Here is an 18,116-nt window from a genome sequence, read left to right on the forward strand (position 1 = left end):
TTAAACTGGTAAAAACGCATTTTATAAACATTATACATATTAATATATTATAATATATAGATATAAATAATAATAATTATGTATATTTTAAATATTTATTTTATTTTTATTATAATACATAATATTTAAGTCTAATGACCACAATAAATATTAGGATTAAAAATTACATCATAACATGTTCATTCACGACAATGACTAGAATAATTAGGAATTAGAATTGTCACAGCTAATGCATCCGTAGACACATTTTATGTATGATACATAAATTTGAGTTGTTCAAATGACGACAATGCTGTTGTGCTTACAATTTTGTTGGTCAAAGTATAAATTAATACAATGCTACAGCAATGTCATATACATTAGCAATAAGGTAATTATCACAAATAAAAATAAAATAACAATAACAACATTAAAAAAATAATAATAAAAAATACCAAATAAAAGTATATAAAAAAAAAAAAAACAAACATAATGTATGAAAAAATAAAAATTAGGGCCTTAATTAGATTGATTAGACTTAGAAAAACAATTCAATGTATAGTACAATAATATAATATTTTTTGTGATATGGCAATATTTGATAAATTGTGTTTTAAATGTGTATGCAATGTATGTTAAAATCATCATGTAGATGTTTTTTTCTTATTATTTAGAGTTTTTGAATATCAAGATGCTCGAAATAATAAAAAAAAACATAAGTTGAAAATTCAAATTAAATAATGCTTGGAAAATTGTTGTCTCCATATTTAATTCTTTCTTTCTTTCAATCTTTGATAATATTATGATTAAAAAGGAAATGGAAGAAGAAGATACTTGTGATATTGTGCAAAAACTCTTAACAAACCCACAAACTGACCAGGCGCAGTATCAATTGTTTAGAGAGACACATAACCAAATGTGTACATTATATTTAGTCAAGTCATACCGCAACATCTCACAAATATACTTTTCTTCTTGAGGTTTAAATTAAACTCATAATGGCAATTTTTTACATTAATTGTATTGACTATTCATGTTTTAAGACTAGATGAATACAGGTGTCTCTTGACCAGTCAGAAGACGAAACATGGATGTTGGCATTGTTTTCATCAAAATCTATAAAATAAAAACATACATTAAATTTAATCAACATAGAAATTATTATTGTATATATTTTCAAATAGATTCACTTTAAAAACATGTTAATTAATATGAGTATTGAAAAATATATATATTGTCTATGAAAACCCCTCATATGATCTAGAAATTGTAATTTATTTTTAAAAATATAAAATTTTTAGTAACTAGTCTGGATTTTTATGTAAAACATATTTTTCACAAGTGTATGATGTTTTATTGGTTGAGTACGAAATATGTCAGTGTTTCATAACCTGTAGAATCTATCAAAAAAAATTTTTTTTACAAATTAGTGCATTTTTTAGCATATTTCCACTAAACTGGATTAAATAGAAATATTTTCCAACTCAATAGTACAACTTCAGCAAAAAAAAAATAAGTTTTGTTGAATGGTCATAGACATGAAAAGTGCTCTTTTAATATCTGCAGATGTGGATAGATCGGTCAACACAATATTTAAGAGGATAATCACGGACTGCTATACTAACTACACTGGAAAATTTTAAACAATTGATACATTCATTTAAAAACATTGTATAATAGTAATTAATATTTGATGTTAATGTACCTCCTATTGCATATAAATAATCATAATTATATGTTTAGTTTAATAAAATACTAAAGATTTAAGATATATATATATATATGAATAATGACTGTAAAGCTATAAATTATGGTTAGATAAATAAATAAATATTTAATTTTCAGAACATTTCATCAACTGTTGATGAATATAAACTTATTTCAAACATTTTAACAGAATATAAATCTGGATTCTAGTAATAACTATAAAAAATTATCTAATTACTTCTCCGACTGAAGTTGCCAGAAGGTTCACGATTTTTTCATGTGGCACAGCTACCACACTTTGATTGTTTATTTCAATAATTCTATGGCCAACTCGTACCCCGCCACGTTCTGCAATTCCACCACGAAGTAAGCTGCATATCTGTAATATAAAATAAAATAAAGTATACTAAATATTTTGATTAAAATAATAAGATAAATAACTTTTATATCACTTACCACACCATTTTGAACACTAAAACCAAGTTGATATTTTGTGTCAGGTCTTTTAATTTTTACTTCGACTACAGGAGCACAAGGGACAACAGTTAATTTGATCACTGTTTGAGGTTTGGAATTCTTTAAAAATAAAAAAGAAAAACAGTTTATTAGAATCAAATCAAAAGCCAGTGGGATAAATAAATTCATCAGTACCTTGATATAATTTTGGCAAGTGGACAACGGTAGACCAACTAGTGATACACCATTAATAGCAATAATTTGATCACCAATGTTTAACTGACCACAGCGTGCGGCTGCTCCAGCTGGAGCCAGGTTGGCTATCACAACCGTGGGTAACATTGAACCCCAACCCGACTCCACAATCACAACACCGAGTATTTCACCTTTAGATTTTGGCACTACAACCTGACAGCAAAACAAAAATAATCAGTATAGATGGCATTAATCAAATAAATTATAACATACTTCTTTTTGCAACTCTTTTTTAGCAAACATTTGTAATTCATCACCAAATATTTCTTGTGAATTCAATACTTCTTGATAGTCCATTTCTTTGACAAAACTATGATCCTCTATACCATTTGCTTTTAAGAATTCCATATATGCCACTTGAAAAGCCTGGCCAATAGATTGGGCAATAAATTGTGCCTACACATAATAAATATAATTTAATAAGTACATATTTAAAATAATGTGTTCACCAACTCAATATATCATTGTAAATAATTAATAAAAATTGTTGGCTCTACATTTTAAATTTACATATGGTCTAGCATATAACCAAAAAAATGTATTTATATGTATTACATATTTCGAATATACATAAATATTGTATTAATTATTATTCAGTAGAATATAATATGCTTATTCAATACAACAACAATGATGAAAATATGAAATTATGTTATGAGCATTTTTGAAAAAAGCAATGTTAATATCAATAATATGACATGTGTCAGTCAATTTACATTTGAGTAAATATTAGTTAAAAAGAACTGGGGTAAATTTTACCATCACTAATATAATATCAACTTCTAAATAGGTACAATTATAATTTAGAAATATTAGATAATATCTTACTTCATCACTTTCAAAAACATGGCATATCATTTTAGGAGTTCTGTTGTTAGCTGTTTTATCAACACCATTTACACTTGAAGGCACTAATGAAGTTTCTGTGGTGGAGTCAGATGGTTGATGTGTAAGAAAACAACGTCTTCGGGCCATTAACACAACTAATTCACCAATATCAGCTATATAAGAAATTGTCCTAAGGGCATGGTCCATCATTATTTCTTTCAAGTCAGTGTTGAGAACCATAATTTTTTCAGTTGATATAAAAAGATCCACTTCTGTACTTGGTTGAGTCTCACCATCAGGAGCCTGTCAAAACAAATTATATTTTTTATTTCAATATTATTATTTATTAATAAAACACAGATGATTTATTTTACTCATCTAACTTACCAAAGCCTATTTTATAATCCAAATGTAAGGAAGCAGAATAAGATAAATTGAATATATAAAATATTAAAAGAAAAATATTATTAATTATATTACTTTTATTCTAGACACTGCTTCTTCGGCTTGCATCATTCTAGTACTTTTAGTTGGTTGTCCTTCACAAGCTAACTGTGTAGAGCCCAAGTAACGTGCTCGGAATAAAACACCTTCAATTAATACTGCAGGTTCGTGAATCATAACTAAATACCAATTAAAAATTAAAAAATATATGAGAACAAATTTTAGACACCTATACTTAAGATGTTTAAGTTATAAATTTAATTTAAAATTCATAAAATTTCAAACACTAGTTTTATGAGGTTTTAATATTAGTTAGTATAATGTTAAAATGTTATAACTTCAGAAATTTTTTTATGTAAAATTAGATATTACTATTTTATTCTAATATTTTGCATGTATATATTATTAAAATTAATCGTTGAAAATTTTACAACGATAAAATATTTAAAGCAAGTGTTTAATGTTGATATAAAAGTTGTGTGTTTCATTGGACTTACCGTGCAATCAAGTGCAATATTGTATTAATTCCATGTTGTGCAGTTGATAAAAAAAAAGCAATATTGTTAGTGTTAGAATGATGAAAAAAATGGAAATAGTATTTTAAAAATATACTGTACATTCTATGTCACAAAAATTGAATAACAATTATTATTAATTTCCTTTTTAGTATTAAGTATTAACAATTGTTAATTTTATTTTTAACATAACTATACAGATCTAAGAGCTACAAAACATACATACTATATTCATTCACAATATTACAGTTAAAATAATATATATATTAGTTACTCAATACACAACTTCACAATTATAATGCTATTACATAAATGAAACATGCACACATAAAGGTAAGGAAAATAAATTAAATAGATAAATCCAAATCTACCTCTAGGCAAAAATTGTAAATAATTGCACAGTAAACTAAATGGTTAGGGTATGTTGTATAATATAAAAAAAATATTAAGAGTGAAATAGTAAGATCTTAAAATTAAAGCAGAACAATTATTTGGCCAAAGTAGTGTTTAAAATTTAAATATATAAGTCAATAATAACATAACTTTATAAAAATTGAAGAGTATAACATTTTTAAAAGAAATGAATTTAATATTAGTCATAATAATTATGTATTTAAGTATTTGTATACATATACATATTAATTTTAATGTGAAATTTTATTAAAATCGTGCAGGTAAAATTATAATATATAAGGAAATAATTATATATTCTTATCAAAGCATACCTGTTTGGTGTTGAGGTATTCCTAACGAATAACAAAAACAAAACAAAGCTGTTAAGATACATAATATAATATAATATATTTACACACAAATAAAAGTGTTCTGATGGGATATTGGGTGTTTTAGAAATTTGTCTTGCTTCATTTATCTTAACTGAATCTTCAATAATGTATTAAATATTTAAAAAAAAACTATAAAAAAATATTAGAAAATCATTCTGAATAGACTTTTATATAAATGTGTAATTATAAATATTTAATTGCTATTTACTTGTATAAAAATATTAGTAAAACATTTCAATTTTTAACCCGTTTATTATTGAATATTTTATTTAATATGTTCTTTAGCTAAAAAATATAATATAAAAATTTATATTAAAAGTTGCAATCTTAGGAATCAAAATTTACCAAATATTAATTGATTCATCTGTTTTATATTCATTATAGTTAAGATAGAATATGAAATTACTAATGTTTTAGATATTTATATTGTAAAAATTAAAATAATACGTTCTATAAAAGTAAAACAAATTTCTAAATACACATATATAATCAAAATATAGTAGTTAGTAATATTTTTAAAATATTATATCCTGTATATAAAAAACAAATCAGTGAACATTTTTTATCTCAAAGATTAAAATTATGTGTAAGAGGGTGAGGTAAGTGAAACCAAATGTACAAGTTAAACTTTATCTGATTACTACATTAACATTTTGATATTTACACAATAACCTCAGTAAATATCTATTGTAAAAAATAACAGAAATAAACTAGTTGCTGATATATATATATTGATTTATAGGGCAAATATACAAAATTGTATTTGTCAAACTACAAAATATATATTTAGAATAAAATTATAACTAATGATGAAAAAATGTCAGCACTCTGAAAAGTCTTAATGTTCTATTTTTTAATAATTATGTACCATTTTATCAATTTTAGATAATTCAAATAGTCTAGATCAAAATTTAAAATATTTTTATTGTGAAGCATGTGAAACACATCATTATGCACTTGCCACTTTCCCATATTGATTGATTCAATTATTCTATCACTATCTTATGAGAAAAGTGATTCATTAATCAATTATATTAGAGAATTACAAAAAAAATAATTTTGAATACATCATAAACTACAAATAAAATAATATACATTTATTCAATCTTGAAAAACAAGTTTCTTGAAAAAAAAAAAAAACGCGGAAAAACTTATTTAATAATTAATCAGTTTTTATAATTTCACAACATACCAGATTTTGATCATGAGTGAAAATAGATTGTACGCAAAGCAAATTATATCCATACTTTTACAATATTCCAATGACATTGTACATAATATAATATATATGATACAGTAAAACTTTTAGTTAAATCATATTTTTCTATTCATTTGACACTTTTCACAGTTTTTCACTTACTTCATCTAACCTCTTACTTATAAGTTATAACCAACGAGGAATTCATTTTTATTTATATTATTTTGACTACACAGTTAATTAAAAAGTAGAATTTTTATAATCTCATAAGAACTACTAATGATTTTAAAATTGTCCTATAAAGATACCATTTTTTTAAATTTATAAACCAGTAAGAAAAAAATTTTTAAAATAGTTTTTCCACTCATAAAACTGTTAAAACATGTTTTTAATAAATTGAACAACTAATAGATTGCATCTAGTTTGGCTTAAAAACTAAAAATATATATTATATAATTAAGTTAACAGATTTACGGAGGTTATAATTTTTGTAGAATACAAGTTATTTGTATAGGCTTTAACTAATTAACTCGAAGTACTTTGCTGCTGACAAGCAAGCTGATTGCAAGTGTAAAAGCATCATTATTCATAATCATAACCTCAAGTTTAGTTAGTTTTTTAGTTAAGCATAATTATTATCAAAATGATATTATATTGCTTTTTAAGTGTTGACTAGCAATTAAAGCATTGAAACAAAATCATTATTGAATACTGCTGAAAATTGCTTCTCAATTTTCCATGCGGCATAATAATATATTAGCGGTTATTCATTGTTTTTACAAATTATTTAAGTTATTATTAAATCATTTCAATTTTACTGACCTTCTTTATTGCGAGCTTTCTTCTTAGTTCCATCTTTCTCCTATAAAAAAAATATTTGTATCATTATTATCAATAATTTTTACAATTTTATTTTGAAATTTGAATAATCCATCATAATTTTATTTAAGAATACTTCATTCAATACAGAAAATAATACTACATAAATAACTAAAGGATTACAATATTTGTGAAGCATTTATTTATATGGAATTAAGCAGATATAATCAAAATAAAAATCTTAACAACAAGTGATTACAAAATTGAATTAATAATATAAATTTGAAATATGAATAGGTAGTCTAATTTAGAATGCTGATAAAAATACTTCATTTGTAAACAAAATACATATTTAGAAATTTGTGTTAAATATTTCAAACACAAGACATAATATTTTTGTTTGACAACTTTAAAAAACGTTAACTTTCTTCTTCTAGCCATAATAAAATTAACTAATCTATAAATATTTATATTTAAGTATAAAGTATTTTTATGGCTGTAAAACAAAAAATATTAATCAATAAAAATGATTGAGCAATTTATGAATTTTCCAATTACAAAATAATTTAGATATTATTTCTAAGCTATTGCAATAGTATATTTTCTTTTTTTGAACTAATTAAATTTAAAAAATCATACATCAAAATACGAATCTGTCATTCTTTCATATAAATTTGTAATACACTTAAAACTGAAAAAAGAATAAAGTACTTAAAATTAATTTAACACAATTTAAAATGTAAATCATATTTAAGAAAATTAAGAAAAGAGTAACATTTGTGACAATTCCTAGAAACTGAAAAAATAATCTTTAAGATTAAAAAGAAATACTTTTCTATGTTTTATTTTTAATAATAGTTTATAAAGATTAATTTCAATGATCTTTTTAAAAGTAATTACTTAAAAAAAAACAACTAATAATACAAAAGTAGAAATTTAAATTGTTATAATAATATAAATGATAATACTATTTATCAAAATTCTAAGATAATTAACTAATTACAGTGATTGCAAAAAAGGAAATATTTTAAATAATTAATAAAATTTAAAACTAATTTTGTTTAATCAGTAAAATAGTTATGTAATTCATACTATAGAAAAATCACCTGTTGTAAGAAATGTAGATACTAACTAAAAGCCAAAATAAAAACTGTGTGATGCAAACAAAAACAATAACAGTGTTTTGTATAATGTCTAACAGAGAACTATGACCAAAAAAATGAATTAAATCAATAAACTAATAAAATGTATAAAATTGAAGACAAAAGCACATAGGCAAACCTTTTTTGCAGGATTAAGGGTTTGGGTTACGATGAATGGTTTTTCAATTATAGCAGCCGGTTCTACGGGTGTAGGATGTGTGGACGTATTGCTTGTTGATGTTGTCAAACTAAACGGTAACAAAGACCGTGTTTTTGACTTCTTCCAGTCCTGTGGTGATATTTTATACAAAACTAATTTGTTTTCTTTTATTTTTTTGTAACTTAAATGCTTATTTATTTTTTAAAAATTTAAATTAAAAATTAAAATAATTGACCGACTGGGTTAGAAACATATGTTACAATTGCTCAAACAATATACGCCACTTGAGTAAATACTATAAAACCACTAGGGGTTATCAAAGTGTCAAGGAAAATATTTTTATAGTTTATTTAAAAACTTACAGTTTTTTCATCAAAGAATCCAGTGTCATCAGTTCTTTGTTGTCCTAAAAGTCTATCAGTTTCTAAGTCTGTATCAGCTTCTTCTAATAATTAAATATGTATAAGTAAAACTAAAAACAATGATTAAAAATAAATAATAACTATATATTTACCTTCGTCGCCACTAGGTCCAGAACCAGTACCTCTATGCCTAATAAAAAAAAGTATACTTATAAATAAATTATTTTAAATCTTAATCTAATGTTTATTAATATTTCATACCAATATACAATTGTATTTATAATCATTGATAAGAAATATTAGTAAACAATAATTTTACCTTGGTACCCAAATCGGTAAATCTTCAGTTTTGGCAGTATTTGAATTCGTACTATCTTTGCTAGGACTGCAACCTGGCGATATATCATCATCTACATTAGTAGTTTTTAATGGTTTTGTTTGTCTAAGACTAGATCTTATTTCATGAATAGCAGCCTCAACTAAATCAGCAGATTCATTTGCACTACGGTGTGCTGTTGGTGCTGGCGGAGGAGGTGTTCTACTCTCATCAGGCCTCACTAAAACCAAACATATGCTTTGTATTAAGTCATTTGTTTTTAAGAGATAGGAATACATTAAAAAAAAAAAAATGATATTTTGTATGTGTTGTGTAATTATTAGGGATAGGTTCTCTAACAGTTCAAAATTCAGAAAAAAATTTAAGTTTTAATTCAAACATTTCAAATAAATTGAATAGTTCAGGCATAATCAAATTTAATATGTTTGAATATGACAGCAAATTAAATTTAAATTATTTTTGTTAAATGTTAACATTATTTTACTATTAATATATTTTAAATTTTGCTATAGTTAAAATTATAAAATTCTATAGTTCAAAAGTTCAAAGTTTAAGTTTATGAAAACTGATGTTTGACCCATCCCTAATTATTAAATTTCAATCTTAATGAAGTTATATGAAAAGTTTTTCTTTTTTATATTTCTTATATAATCAAAAAAGTTTTTAATTTTTAATAACTTAAATTAGGTACAACCCCTCTTTTAACTTAGACTTGACTTTGAAATATCAAGATACTAGTTTATTTATAAAATTTTTTGAAAAACAAACCTAATGAATCCAATAACTGAATTCCAGTTTCTTGGCTATTGGAAAGTACCTCACTTGCATTTGCATCAATGCTATCACATTTACTGGCCCTATTTGTACGTTCTATTATTTCTCTTTCAATCTCACTAATTTGTCTTTTCATTAACAATACCTAAGAACATAAACAGTATATTTTATTAATCATGTAAACATAAAATATTCATTACATACAGTTGGATTGTTATTATCTGTATCACTAGTATGACCACTAGACAGTCCATCTTCTAAGACTGGCATGGTGATACATGTTACACCACATAATGGAATAAGGTGTTGACCATCTACCATAGAGGATGATTCTCCATCACTACCCATACCAGCATCTTCACAGTCTGTTACTTCAGGTGATAAAGTCACATTACGACTATACCTTCCAACACAGCTCTAAAGAAATATTTATCATACAACATGTTATTCACAACATCAATCATTAAATAATTATACATACTTGATGAACCCCAGCTAAACATCGAGATCCATCTGATGACGAATCATGTTTAAGTGGGGATAACTGTGAATTTTTGTGGACATCTTCATTTGATAGATGCATACCAACATATGTATTACCTTGTTCAGAAACTGGTATTCTTCGTCGCAATTCATACTCCAAATCCTAGACAAGAAATGTATTAAGTTAACAAATAAAATCATCATATGAATATATTATTAATAATTAACAATACAATATACAAATAAATCCTAATTATTAAAAATTATAAAATAAAGGGTGATTCACCTAACATAATATTATCTTCAACATTAGCATTTACTAACTTAATGACTGTTAAATACACATGGCTTTGAAAATATATAAACAAAACAATCAAAAATTATCATCACACTGTCCACATATATTTTTTCTCAAGTGAAACAAGGTCTACAAGACTTAATTTACAGTCTAGGACAGTGGTTCTTAACCGGAGTTCGGTGGACTTATTATAAGTGTTTTGACAAAATTTTAAAATCAGTGAAAAAAATTTTTATTAAGTATTTCTAGTTTTATTCTCTTAACATTTTGACTTTTAAAACAAAACACTAAGATATAAGACATTTTACTAACATATTTGCAAACTGTTTTATGTAAAACATTAATTTATTATTGTTTGATATATTAAAAAATTAATATAACTACTGTTTTATTTTACGGCTGTGTTCCGCGAAAACCTTATAAAATGTTAAGTATTCCGTCATTCGAAAAGGCTAAGAACCACTGGTCTAGGACAGTAGTTTTCAATAAGTGTGCCGTGACCTTATGAGTTTTTTTTATAATAATTATAATTAATAAAAACATAATATAAAAATCTATATAATAAAATATAAATGAACATTAATGCATAATAAAATTTACAGAAGTGTCCAGTACTACCTAGTGCACTTTAATCTCAAAAATTCAATAGTCAATATAATTCCAGTACAAACATTTATGGTCTCCTATTTGTGCTATAAATTTTATACTATATTCCAAGACAATATTATAAATAATTGTATAGTAATAGAAAAGGGATAATGGTCAATTAATGTCAATTAAATATTCATCAATAGGTTTACAGCTGGGATTATGAACAATTAAAGTAGATAAATTTAAAAATTCCAAAAATTTTAATTCATTTTAGAATCACAGTAGTTTCAAAACAAAATGGGAGTGAACATATTTAGTGAATCACACTATATAACAAAATAATTTAATTTCTTCTATACAAATTAAATAAAAACTCAAATTAAAAATATTATAATTAATATCCCAATATAAATATATTATTGTATACCTGGAATTGCAACGGCTGAGTATCCTGATTTTCAGCTCCAGATTTAAAGAATTCTTCTAAAACTTTTCTGGTCTCTGAAAATTCATACAAATAATCGAAATTCATTGTTGGAGATGGACTGGAAGACCTAGAATCATCTTGAATCACTCTCTAAGAAAAAATATTAAATTATTAGGATTATAAACACAATAATATTAATACTATGTATACAACAAATATACTTGAGGAAATCCTGGCCGGGGCATATAAAGTGTAGGAGATGATAATAAAGATGGCATTGATTGTTCTTCCTCCCTGTATTGTTTTGGTGATCCATTAAAATCATTAGCCTGAATTTCACACTGAGATCTAACTAATGCATCAGTGTTTTCAGTGCTTGATATTTCTGATCGATTGCTATTTGCAATCATATTTATATCACCATTTTGACTAGTCTATAAGAAATACAAATAATAATAAATATTAAAATTTAAAGAAAATATCTATACATACTTTATAATTTAAATGGTGTTGACAAGGATCAATAGTTTGATACGCATTTTTATGATGATGCATCCCATAGTGCCCAATTGAAGTTTCATGTTGAACTTTATCCCACATGTCATTATGTATATCATCAAACAAAACTGGATCATCTAATTCTAAATGAATAGTAAATAAAATACATTTTATTCTTATAATTGTTTACATACCTAAGGATAATGGTCGTTGATGTTTAGTAGGTTTTACATCAGTAGAAAATACGGCTTCAGAAATTTCACGTGAAGATTCAGTATTTGAAACATCAAGTCCTCTACAAAATACAATTAAAAATTAAATTTAAAATAAAATAAAAATATTATTTAATTGTAAATATTATAATTAAGTTAGGCACCATAAAATTATAAAATTGTCCAATAAAATATCAAATTAAATCTTTAACTTACCTATTGCGAAGTTCCCAAACCCGACCAGGTGATTTGATCCAATCAACTTCAGTAGGCAAAGGTAATTGACGGGTTTTTCGTCCAGGTTTACTTCGGCTTTGACTATAGACTTCTCGACCTCCAGCTATTTCTATTATTCTGTAAGTTAACCACAAATATGATTAATTATTTTATTGATTATTTTCAACATTCTTAGATAGTTTACCAAAATAATATTAACAAACCTTGAATCTCTCAATTTATATGTAGATTGATGTGATGTTGAGTTGATTTTATTTGAGTTTCTTGTTCGGTTAGCAGCCCCAATGTCACACATGCCTCCAGATTCACTGGATGCATTTTTGATATCAGATTCATCATCATCGTCTTCATCCATGTTTTCATTAATTTCTTCTTCATCGTCTTCAATACTAGTTTCTAATGATGAATCTTGACTAGCATCACTATCACTTCTTCTGCGAGCTCGAAATTTTCTTATTCCACGGATGTTACGCTTTCTAGTACCATTTCCACGTATGTTATCACACCTATTTAATAATGCAGGATTATTTATAATTAACCTTAAAATTAAAATAAAGTACAACCCATTTAAAACAATATTCAAGGGAATAATTTAAAAATGTATTAAATTGGACTTTTTCATCAAGGGACTTTGGGAAAGATGGGATATTAAGCAGAAAATCTTATTAAGCTTATTGTATATTTATAATTAGTACCTATTTCTTTGCCGTTCATTTGACTGAGTCAAATCCATGTCATGGTCTGTGTCGTCGTCACAAAGGGGATTTAAATTTAGGTCTGTAGATCGTACAGTAGATGGGCGACACTTAGGGAAAATTTTTGATAAATCATCATTGTCCAGTTTCAAGCCTATCATAGCTTTTCAAAATACGGGTCCCACCGTTTCTGAAATCTAAAACAAAACAAAAAATATACATATATTATAGTATTATAGTTTACAAAATAATTAACTATTGTTAACACTTGAATAATAAATTATTATAATGTCCTAAAAAATATAACAACTACCTATGGATTTTGCTGGAGTTAAATAAATATTAGGTAGAATATTTGAAAACAATACTGGGTGGATGTTAAAATTTCTTTTTCTTAGTAAACAGCCATTATTAAAAACATATGCAATTTGGCTACATTGTAGTTGTTATGGCAACTAACAACTAACATTAGAAGTTCAAGAAAAGATCAATTAGTAATTCGTTTATACGGCAAACCCAACAGATACTATTGTTTTAATTTTTTTAGTAAAATACTGTATACATTATTAAAGTACATGTTTGGAGTATAAAATGAGTATTGCAATTGAATGTTATATTTCACTACTGAACCTATAATATTGATTTAATTTCAATAACAATATTAGTTTATATTATATATATTAACTACCTACAACTATATCAAAGACCTATGTACACTTATTAATTTGACAGAAATACCACTAAATAAATAATTCTTTCCTACTACCTATTTAATAAATTATTATTCAAAATATTTCGGCATTATTTTAATCATTTACAATAAGTGTTTACAATATTTACAGTATTTATAATATTTTAGTATTTTATACCTAATATATAACTTAAGAAATATGAAAAAAAGCAACCATTTAAAGACAAAAAATTATTTTATGTTTTGATTACACATTGAAATGTATTTTATATTCATTATAAGAGAAGTATGATAAAACAGAAATATTTCATGTTGAAAATTAAATTTCCATTGTCTGATATAAGTACATTTATAAAATAATTATCAACAAAAACATGACATTGTATCTCTATTACTTAGGTATAGTTGTAATTCTTCTATTCATAAAATTATACAAATTGTTTAAATTATAAAATAGCTATAAGACTACTCATTTTTGATTATGTAAAATGTAGATTACACCTATTAATTATTATTAAAAACAGATTATACGTATAATAAATAATAATTGATATGGGCTAGATAATTATTGAATTATGAAACATCCAATATTATTGGATAATCACACAAACGTGTCATAACATAAAAGCATAAAAAAATGAATTAAATATGAAAGATTATATTGGTCTACAAAATAATTACAATTAGTATTAAATATAATCTATCCAAATAATTACACAACTAACAAAGTGCTAAATAATCTTTTATAATTATTAATAAATTGTTGGACAAACGAAAAGCTATTGAAAATGGTGTGATGTCGATAAGTAAAGTGAATGAATATACCTACTATAAAAAGACATTGAGTACACACACAACATGTGTCAGAAGTAACAACACAAAAAATTCTTACTAGAAATTCATAATCGTGATCACGTTTCCAACGTAAAATGTACCGAAAACATTGAAATAAACTGGTTTTCTCACATCGAAAACAATTTCAAAATATAAAACTGGGTTAGGCGCGATACTTTTCGACTTAGAGGATCATGAAACACAAACGGTCACCGGCCACTAGTGACTAGACGCGCAAAAATCGACACTGTCCATGAACACAGCACGAGGACCGCTAGAGACGTCAGGTCCAGACGAACCCCGAGTAATGACAGTAAGACGGTACAGGGCCAAAAACGATTCGAGGGCCACGGGGGTCTGCGTTCTCGGCAATCGAGGAGTATGAAGCAACAGCAACATCGACGGCGGTGGACGCTGCAATCGGTCGCGACACACGACTAACCACACTGCCTATACGGCCTACGGGACGAGACGACCTGAAATCTACGAGTGGCTCACCTTCCGGAACAGATGGATTTATTTTTTGCCGACATTTAACGACGGAAACGGAGGTCTCGGCCGACGGCGCTCTGTTGACGACTACAACTGGCACGGCCCGGCGGCGGCGGTGACGGTCAGCGGTCAGCGGCTGCGGCAGAAATCGGAGCGGCGGACGCGGCCGTCGCGCGTTCGTGGCCGTCGGGTGGTCGGTCAGCACCGCCAAGTAACGCGCACAACGGTGTCAAACGACCAGCGAGCACGGCATACGCGTGTTGTACGAGAGACTGTACACGGAACGCGCGCGAGTATGTGTGTTTGCGTGTACTGCTCGTGGACGGGCGCGCGCGCGCGACGCGTGTACGTGTGCGTGTGTGTGCCGCTCCGCTGGTGATAAGGTTATTGATTGTGTCGTCCGTCACTCGCGGCGCGCGCGGAACACGACTGAAAACGTGACTCACGCCGGGGGACGACGTCGCGTCCGCGGAGGGTGACGGGTACCGCGCGGCGATCGGACGCGACGGACGTCCTCGTACTCGTACTTGACGTGTGGTGACGGTGCGTCGTGCGTGTCGGGCGCGCGACAGACGGAAAGCGCGTTCCGGCGGCGGCGGGACCGCGGACGCTGTGCGGGAATCGATCTAACGATCCGGGGGGGAAGACCACGCCTGCAGGGATCGTGGGGCGCGCGCGTCCGTAATAATATTATTATTATATTTCGTTACGAGGCCGGAGCGGAGGGCTAGCCGATAACGACGAGCTGTAATAAACAATAATAATTATGTGCCCGACAACGAGATAATATCGTGATGAGTATGTCCGGGTGTGTTCTGTAAAAAAAAAAATAAAAAAAATTTCGATAAGGCGGTCGTACGGTCACAGAATAGATTTTCTATCTATTCTGTGGTACAGTCACGTAGGAACTGATTGTATAGAAGTATCGTAGTTCTAAGTAGTAGGTACATAATATAGTATACGACTCGATGTACTGCACAATAATCGTATTGTTTACGGTACGCGACATAAACACTGCGACATATACATATAGGTGCAGTGTTGTGATTAAGAACAATAATAAGAGTGGTGTGTGTACGTATGTGTATTATTATTATTATATAATTTATATAGGTATATACCGCGTCTAAGACGTGTTGACGCGTTGACGTGTCGTGTGGTATTCCGCGCGTGGTGTGTCGACTGCAAGAGGCGGCGTTGTCGGCGGTGGCGTATTATTATAAATAATATTGTGTTATTGCGTACGACCATAATATATTGTCACTAAAACCGAATAAAAACGTCATGTATATTATAATATTACTATAAGACGAACTCGTGTGTTCGCGGGGTACAACGCCTGCACGTCGCGCGGCGGCGTTCGGAGAGATCGCTGTCCGCGTTATTATACATGATAATGCATTGTACTCTATTTATGAATTCGCGTTTCACGTTATATATATGTGTGCGTGTGCTTGTATAGAGGGTGCGTGCGTGTTGTGATGTTGACTCCGGTGGAGCGCATGTGCGAGACAAATTTTGTGATTATCGGATGCTGCGGCGGCGTACCGCGAGAGGGTCAACAGCGGCAGTGGCGGACGAGAGGGATGATGACGCTGTCTCGCGTTAACCGGCCCCGTGTGTATGAATCATCATCTGTGCGAGTGTAAACTGTGCGCGCGCACGTATGAAACATCGCCCCCGAGGACCAGGAAGTTCGTTTTGCACAAATGGCGAAACGCAAAAGCCACTATGATACATATTATATCTATACATTATATATTATATTATTATGTATGTAAACAGCTGCAGAGGTCCGAATACGAATACCTACCTCTAGCAATTATTTATTTATTATTTATTTTACGATTTTATGTACATATCATACATATAATATATAAGAGGTAAAAGAGGATCCTGATGTAATAAGGGATTTGTTGCCGTTTTTGTTTACAAAAACTCCCGGTTTTTTAGTCGTCGCTGTTGCGTTATCTATAAAATATATTAATTATAAATTTATAGCTATTGAATAACTATTATTATTTTTTTATTATTTGTTATCTTAATTCACACACGATATGTACCAATTGTACTAAGCAGGCACAATAAGAATATGAGCTACCTACGTGAAAAAGAAAACATGAACAATTTGTATGATTTTTTTTTTCGAATTTCTTGCTCGTTTTGAATCAAGGATTATTAATTAGCAGGTCTTTACCCCACTTTTGATTAAGGCTACGAGGAGGGTTTCCCGCGGGATGACTAATGTGATTGAGTTGTTTATGAGACTATGAGAGGATTAGTATGAGAGTTAAGGCACAGGTGGAACCATTTATAACAACTTTAGGCATCTTCGTGTAAACGTGTGTAGGTCTTTATGTAGGGTGTGTTAAGATACATATGTTGAGAATCGGTAATTTTATTCTTCAGTGTAATATTTTGGAACCTCTATATTTTTTATTTAGATTGGAGATTTTTGCATTACCCCATAACTGTAAGTCGTAGATCCAAATTGATTGTATGAGAAACGTATAGAAAAATAATTTAATGTTGAATTTTGAGTGTTTGTTGTTGACGTTTACTTTACTGTTTAAAATAATACTCAACATTAAAATTTTTATTTTTAACTATAATTTGAATATTAGAAATTTTGATATCACTATAAATCTTTAATTAAATATTAATGATAACTACTATTTTAATAAAATACCTTATTATTAATTATTATTTATATTATTATATAGAATTGATTTGATGGGTTGTTAAAAACGTAATATTTTACACTTATGATGGGATAATTATTTGTACGCTTTTGGATTATTTAGGAATTTAGCTTATGGGCAACATCCAGCCACGGTATTACCTACTGTATTAATGTTCTACATATCTACTTTTTTTTAAAAAAGACCTTTACTCAC

The 18,116-nt window shown here is 28.1% G+C and overlaps 1 protein-coding gene across 12 annotated transcripts; it reads right to left on the bottom strand.

Annotated features, from left to right (window-relative positions):
• Positions 1-63: 63 nt before the first annotated feature.
• Positions 64-16,604, bottom strand: LOC114125090 (uncharacterized). Of its 12 annotated transcripts, none has more exons than XM_050199011.1 (24): positions 16,341-16,604; positions 13,203-13,399; positions 12,711-13,013; positions 12,487-12,624; positions 12,253-12,353; positions 12,053-12,201; positions 11,782-11,994; positions 11,561-11,710; positions 10,243-10,407; positions 9,966-10,178; positions 9,756-9,906; positions 8,970-9,207; positions 8,803-8,840; positions 8,651-8,733; positions 8,268-8,417; positions 6,990-7,029; positions 4,910-4,930; positions 3,706-3,848; positions 3,226-3,528; positions 2,611-2,793; positions 2,338-2,550; positions 2,143-2,262; positions 1,925-2,065; positions 64-1,095 (listed from the first exon to the last, which is right to left on the bottom strand). In XM_050199011.1, the coding sequence occupies exons 2-24, from the start codon at positions 13,361-13,363 to the stop codon at positions 1,024-1,026; spliced, it is 3,489 nt and encodes a 1,162-aa protein (XP_050054968.1). In that variant the 5' UTR covers positions 13,364-13,399; positions 16,341-16,604; the 3' UTR covers positions 64-1,023. The 12 variants fall into 12 exon arrangements, with proteins under 12 accessions (XP_050054968.1, XP_050054972.1, XP_050054967.1 ...); XM_050199015.1 differs by lacking the exon at positions 16,341-16,604 and adding an exon at positions 15,226-16,026 and having other exon boundaries at positions 12,053-12,195; XM_050199010.1 differs by lacking the exon at positions 16,341-16,604 and adding an exon at positions 15,226-16,026.
• Positions 16,605-18,116: the final 1,512 nt, after the last annotated feature.

Source organism: Aphis gossypii, chromosome 2 (genome assembly GCF_020184175.1).
Source record: "Aphis gossypii isolate Hap1 chromosome 2, ASM2018417v2, whole genome shotgun sequence".
Taxonomy (NCBI): domain Eukaryota; kingdom Metazoa; phylum Arthropoda; class Insecta; order Hemiptera; family Aphididae; genus Aphis; species Aphis gossypii.